The 7,254-nt window shown below is 38.4% G+C and overlaps 1 protein-coding gene across 2 annotated transcripts; it reads right to left on the reverse strand.

Annotated features, from left to right (window-relative positions):
* Positions 1-10: 10 nt before the first annotated feature.
* On the reverse strand, positions 11-6,716 carry GTF3C6 (general transcription factor IIIC subunit 6). Of its 2 annotated transcripts, none has more exons than XM_070953293.1 (6): positions 6,630-6,716; positions 4,190-4,270; positions 2,664-2,727; positions 1,941-1,985; positions 1,752-1,865; positions 11-673 (listed from the first exon to the last, which is right to left on the reverse strand). In XM_070953293.1, the coding sequence occupies exons 1-6, from the start codon at positions 6,714-6,716 to the stop codon at positions 372-374; spliced, it is 693 nt and encodes a 230-aa protein (XP_070809394.1). In that variant the 3' UTR covers positions 11-371. The 2 variants fall into 2 exon arrangements, with proteins under 2 accessions (XP_070809394.1, XP_070809404.1); XM_070953303.1 differs by having other exon boundaries at positions 1,752-1,862; positions 6,630-6,708.
* Between the last annotated feature and the right edge of the window lie 538 nt (positions 6,717-7,254).

Genomic DNA, 7,254 nt, shown 5'->3' on the forward strand with positions numbered 1-7,254 from the left:
ATCCAAGTCCTTATTAGAGTTGCATCTTTTATTATATAAAAATCACAAAATAGAAAACAAACTTGAGTTCTACAGAATTCTTCACCAGACAAGATAGGAAGCAAAAGAAGTAACCGGGAGAAGGCAAGAGAAGGGAATCTGTAATCAAAATAAGAGCTTCCAAGTTCAACAGAAGTCTCTCTTTCCACTTTCCAATTCCTTTAACAAAGAGGTAGAGAACTTGGGAAATGTATTAGACAATATCACAAAAGGAATGTGATCCTAACAAAACTTTCACAAAATAATTTGCATACAAATTCAGAGTCTTTCTAATGACAATATGTATATATCAAATATCAATCAGTGACTGCTGCTCAATCAAACAGCTTATATCAATGTGGAGGCTCTTCTGAAGCAATGTTCTGACTGTTCTCTATGGAAGGATTCTCTGTGATGGGATCTGGAGTATCCAAAAGAGGTTCAGCATCATCCTTTGCATTGTCAGCTGGAATCCCAGGTTCCAAATTCCAATCCATGTTTCCTTTGTCACTGGCTTCTTCTTCAGACTCTTCTGTCAGCTTATCTTGGGATTCAGCTGTTTCGTCATCTTTTTCATACAAGAAATTACAAATCATGTTTGGTCTGCTGTATGAGAAGTCTTTGTCTTTAAGATCTAGCCATTCTATGCCACCTCCTGACAAAATAAAATGAGGGGAAAGAGATAGGAAGGAGTTAGTAAGAAGAATATAAATAAACAAATGTCATTTATTGAAGATTCTGTCTCATCCCTTGCTCTCCTCTTCTCTTATCCCCCCTTTTCTGGTTTCCCAGCAGTGATACCACTCTATAAATGATGCTCATACTGAGACTGCTGCACAGCAAAATTCAAAGATTATCTGGCTGCTACTTGTGATTAAAAAGATTCATGTTGAGATAATACTGCATTACAAAAATGCATATTGCATGACTGCTATGGTGAGGTACTACAACAAAACATGAGAAAAAAACACTACTTCTAAATTTAAGGATTCTAAAGTGAAATACAACATTAAATGGAAATATTTGTATCACATTAATCTTCAATAACAGGTCCTTCTTATGATGGGCAACCATGATTTGAACTCCAATAATGGCAGGTTTGGGTTAATCTGCAATAGATCTGACAAGTAACGTTAAAATGGATAAATGAAGGTAGATGGGGCTCTTGCCCTTCCAGATCTGCAAGATTATTATTCTGACGTCAAACAGAACATACACTAACTCTGTTTTTTCTCAAATTGATTCTATCAATTAAGGAGTGGGAACATTTTTAGTAACTAATTTATATTTACAATTCAGGATATTATGATCGACTGGTTAAGATCTCATTAGGATAACAGAAAGAGTTGCTAAGCTACAATTTTATAAAAGCTCAATTAAAGTTATCTGATGTTGAAGTGGTGCAGAGAAAGTATGTATTTACAAGCCATGAAAACAGCAATGTAGAGCAGTCTGTGACTGTTTTACAAAACAGTAATTTAGCTTTGGCTTACAATGTTACACAAGCAATATTGTTGTGTTGCTATGATTTATAACAATGTATTCTGCAATATAATATTTAAACTATCTGTGAACCCAATTAGAGTATATGAAACCTAGACAGAAAAAAAGCATAAAAGCAATACATGATATTAAGGAATCTTGTGGATATACCTGAAGTGTATTTTTAGACAGAGGAAACAAAAAATGAAGTTTTAGAAAAAGAGGATGAAGTTCTAGAATTTGAAAATCACCTATGTTCTCGTCCCCTTCCTTTTTCTCAATCAGAAGTGTCCGCGTCATATTTAGTTTCTTCATTGTGTGGCATTTATATTTTAGTTGCAATTTTTGGTTGCCTTCCACATCTACTGTCAAGAAAAAAAGCAGAATGTTTCTCATTTAAAAAAAAAAACAGAAAAACTAAAATATAAAGTACTGCTTACCATGATCATGGTTTTCCTCAAACACTACACATGTTCCAAGGGTATCTGAGGATGAGAGTAAACAAATTGCTAAAGAAAATCCTTATTTTAAAGAGTAATATTTACTCAAGTCTATGAAAGAATTAGAAGATTGCATGCATACATTCAAAATTTATTTACAGCCCAAGATCAAACACAATAAAAGACCTGTATATACTACAGTATCTAAGTAGTGTGCTGATTTAGAGATGAAGATGTTCATCTCTCTCAGAAAGTTGAGTTTAATCCTGGACATGTGAGACAGATTCTACCTCCAAGTCTGAACAGAAACAAGTTTGTTTTTTAGCTAGGAGGCTTATGTATCTTCCAGTTGTTGCCCTAATAGGTAGTGTCCCAATTTGGGCTCAAATATTCTCCTATGTGGAGCACATATAAAGTTAAGAGTTAAATACAAATGTGACTAGTATTAAGCTTAACCTCACTATCCACAGAATTGCATGCTTTTCCTTGGTTTATTTTTAAATTTGGTCACCCATTCAGGATTGTTTACATAATCAAGGAAATTACTGATTTGAAACTATAAATTAATTTTTGATCAGTTTATTGACTAGATGAAGAAGTTCCCTCTGTTTCTATATAAAAAAATTACGAAGAAGAAAGACAAAAAGAAAGTAAAATGGTTCTTAAGGTTCATGTTACTTTACATCACAGCTTATAAAATAGGCTATTCATTACTTTTCTTACCTTCATATTCTCCAGCAAAGATATATCTGTCTATTTGCAAAATAGGTCTCTCTGTGTCAATTCCCTAAAATCATAAAGACAGAAGCACATTTGAGAGAAAGGAAGTCAGTGAATTCAAAGCATGATCTAAACTGGGTGATATCTCTAAAATTGATAAAAATGACATGTCATTACAAAATGTTTTGTGCATGGACAGACATTTATCACTGCCATTTGTAATGAGCAGGAATATCCAGACATCATGAATATTCATCAGTACCCTGAATATGCTTTCTAGAATGAGTAAGCTTGGATAAAATGGGCTGTTGGTTATGTCTTTAGTATTACTAACCAAAATTTACCCTATCTAATTGGTTTTTACTTAGGGAGAATTGTGCCAAATTCGGATGAAAAGTGTACAAGAGATGACAATAAGCTAAATTTGAGTTTAGCAAACTGGAAGTGAGCAGAGCAAAGCATTTTGTTTTTCTGTAAGGCACCAAGAAATATACAAACAGCAAAAAAAAAAAAAGCTGTATATTTTAATATAGAAAAACAATGATAAACAGGTTTCAATTATGGAATGTTTTAGCAGGCTGGTTGCTAAATGCAATAACAATAGCATATAAATGAAGTAAAGCATCCATAAGAATAAAGAGAATACTTAGTAAATCATAAAACAGAGAGTAGGGCCAAGATACATGATGTTCCCTTGGTTGTGCAATATGGATAAATGTATAAGGAATACTTGTGGTGATATTAGACGTATATTGGTTGGTGAACATACTGTATATATACTTTGGTATTCAAATGATTCTGATTTGTTGGCTGACAGCCAACATGTTTTGCAGCACATATTAGATAACTTGTAGTAAGGAACCTGGATCTGGAAATCAATGTACCCATGTTTCCCCGAAAATAAGATCCTGTCTTATATTTTTTTGAACCCCGAAATAAGGGCTTGGCCTTATTTTTGGGGAGATCTTATTATTTTGGGGCGCATGGAGCAAGATGGGGCTCCTCTTGCTGTCTTACCTGATTTCCAGCTCTGCATTTAAATATTTTTTGGGAGGGCTTATTTTCGGGGGGCGGCGGAGGCTTATTTTAGCACATGCGCTCAAAAGCCCGATTGGGCTTATTATCAGGGGATATCTTATTTTCGGGGAAACAGGGTATCTAAGACCAAGATAGCTCTGTTTGATAAGGAAAATAGCATGAAAATAACTACAAGTTGTAGTGGAAAAATCTAGATTAAGAATGTGAATTTGTGTACTCAGTAGAATGTTGATTAAGCAAAGGAAAATGTATGAAGAGATTTTAAGATGTGGTCTGTTGTAAGGAATGGAAGTATGTGTTCTATTGCAATGAATGTTTGTTGTAAGAAGCAAAAAAAAGCTGAGTAAAACATCACGCTCATACCCACTTTGTTAAGCAAGAAACAAATTTAGTAGTTTAACTCCTGCCATTTTAAAAGATTTTGAATAGAATCACAATTGTACTTTTTAATAAAAAGATACATTAACTTGTACTATGTTAAAAACACTTACCAAAATCTTGCATTTATTATCACATTTTTCCAGAAAGTCTGAATCGATTATTCCAGACAATTCTACCACAACTAATTGTTCCTAGAGGGAAAATTACAAAACATTGTAAATAGTGTATTTAACAGCTCAATCTTTTAGCCTGGCATATATACCCATTTGAAATATACATTATTGTCACAGACATTGTTCCAATATGGGTGTTTAAGCATGACTGTGACACTATGAAAAAGCAGCCATCCAATGTTTTCTCTACCATTTCACCCAAATGTAAAATACTGTGGAAGTTATTTGTGTCATCCTCTGATATTGGTTTGCCAAATGAGAACCAAATGAGCTTATATGGTATGGGAATTAGCACCAGACAATCCAGGTTCTGTTTTCTTCTTGGTCACTGTAAAGGTCACTGGTAAATAGTCACTCTCTCTCTTCTAGATATATTCCACAGGGTTGTTGTAGGAAAAAAAATAAAGTAGAAAGTAGTGTATGTCACCAAATAAACTGTCTTTAGTGAGATAAAAATCTAGCAGAAGAATAAGTAACCATGGTATTTCAAACCCAACATTCCTCCCCACTGCCCAAAAGTTGTTGATTTTCTATACTTCTTCTATATAGTGCTTCACTATTCTTAACAGTTAACACTCACAGGACAAACTTACATTAATTCATTGGAAAATAAAACAGAACTATGTTTTGTCATTTTACATTCATTGCACCATTAAAAAGATTACACGTGCAATTCGGAAAGGCAGTTCTCCACATTTGGTAATCAAAGTCATTTTTTTCTACTTTGTTCATAAACTGTGATAAGGGTACCGGTAGTAAATATGTTAAGTTACCAATTAAAGAAAAAATAGAAATGATTTAGAAGAAATTCTTCCCATTAGGTTTAAGTAGTTAACTACCCTAGAAGCCATGCATGCTAGTTCCAGTTTCCTGCAAAACAGCAGAAAACTTTAAAAAATAATAATTTATTCATTTGTTGGCTTTATATTTGTCATGGAGAAAATCTATATTAGCAGTCCTTAACCTTCGTGGTTTGCTGGCTTGGCTGGTGGGGGGGAGGGGAACTGGGCCAAGTGAGTGGTGGACCAGGGTCGCATGAATGGAGATGCATGTGCACACCAGTCCACTTCTCACACGGCCCAGTTTCGAATAGGCCACAACCTGGTAGTGTGCCACAGCCCGGGGGTTGGGGATCCCTGATCTATATGGTTATTAGGAGCCAAAAACAACTTGACAGTACACAATCAATAACATTAGATAACCTCTTTCCTCCAGGAGCCCAAGTCTGCATCCATACTATTCTCTCCTTCAGCTTTTTCCCCATTTAATGAAATAAAATACAAATTAAATGATATTTATATCCTAAGTAAAGTGTTTCCCTCCCCCCATAGTTTCAAAGGGAAAAGGGCTAGATCTCATCAGATCCAGATTCCTCCCAAAGCTGTAGAAAAGAATTCCGCTTCCAGAGAGCATCGCTCATGAATCAAGCAGCTGGTCTCTAAACAGATGTCACGTTTTCAAGGCCCAGCCAGCAGTGTTGGTTAAGGCTTATGGGAACCAACCAGTGGTGGGTTTCAAATTTTTTTACTACCTGTTCAGTGGGTGTGGCTTGGTGGGCGTGGCATGGGAAGGCTACTGTAAAATCTCCATTCCCTCCCAAATTCAGGGGAAGGTTACTGCAAAATCCCCATTTCCTCCATATCAGCTGGGACTTGGGAGGCAGAGAATAGATGGGGGCCATGCCAGTCAGAATTTTTACTAACGGTTCTCCGAACTACTCAAAATTTCCGCTACCGGTTCTCCAGAACTGGTGGAACCAACGTCTAAAACATCTGGAGGACTTCAAATTGGGAAAAGCTGGAGTTTTTCAACTGCCCGAGACGGCTCAAAACAAGGACGATAACGCAGCAGCGCTAAGAGCCTCAGCGCCTCCTTACGGGTGAAGTGGAGCTTACACTGAGGTGGAGATTCACGCTTCCCTCCCTAAAAGCAACCCAGCCTATAAAGAAGCTGACGGGCGCTCTTATTCTGCTGCAGGTGTTGTGTGTGCCGTTAATGCAGCACAGCCCATTCAAAAGCGAAGGGTCCTTGGTGCGCTCTGCAGACTCTTCTTTGCAGACTTTTCATTACCCAAACTAGGTAACATGGTAGCACTGATGATGTTACTTACCTACTTCGGGTAATGAAACGCCTGCAAGGAAATAACCGAGCCCAGCGAGCACCAACGACCCCTCATTACAACCCTGAGCTACACATATTATTCTCCCGTTTTGGTACACTGGCTGCAGGGCAATCCGCAGGCAGCGAAATCTCCCCGCGACATCGTCAAGACTCGGCAATCCCGAAAGAGAGAAAGTCCCTTCCCCGACGGTTGCCGTGCAGAGGCATCTTGCAATGGTCGCATCCCGCTGGGCTCTTCCCCACCACTCAAACCCACCTCGACCTCTTCCTCTTGCTGTGTCCCATCCGCCGCCTCCATGCTACCAGGGACTCCGCCGGCTTCACGTGACGCTCCCGCCGCCATCTCAGCTGAAACCTCGCGCGTCTTCTGCGGCAGAAGCGCCGCCTGGCGGGCGGAGGGGGGGGGGAGTTTTGGGTTGTGGGTCCTCGCGCGAACCTTGAGCTCAGTAGCCTGGTTTTAACCACGGCTTGTTCACGACTTAGTCTGACTGGGGGAACGGCGGATCAGTTCGCCGGGGGGTAAGCGCCTAGTGCGTAGAGTAGTCCGCAGCACTCGAGTTCGCCTGCCAACATGGCTTTTCCTTCTTTTACCAGAATTTTCTTCCGAAATAGAAATGAATTAGGCTTAAATTATCCTAGTTATGGACACATCGTGTTAAGAGTCAGATCTCTGGAGAAGACGATATTGCTGGGAAAGGTGGAGGGAAGAAGAAAAAGACGACCAAGCAGCATGGTGGATGGACTAAGTTACAGTAGTAATGAATAGCTGAAGGACTAGGGCGGCTATGGACACATGGAGAACATCAATTTCGATGGTCATTAAGAGTCGGTGATGATTTTGTGGCGCTTAATCCATCAATCAGAAGCAGCCTCCCGGATTT

This window comes from Pituophis catenifer, unplaced genomic scaffold (assembly GCF_029215685.1).
Source record: "Pituophis catenifer annectens isolate HBS135680 unplaced genomic scaffold, rPitCat1.0.hap2 SCAF_1, whole genome shotgun sequence".
NCBI lineage: Eukaryota > Metazoa > Chordata > Lepidosauria > Squamata > Colubridae > Pituophis > Pituophis catenifer.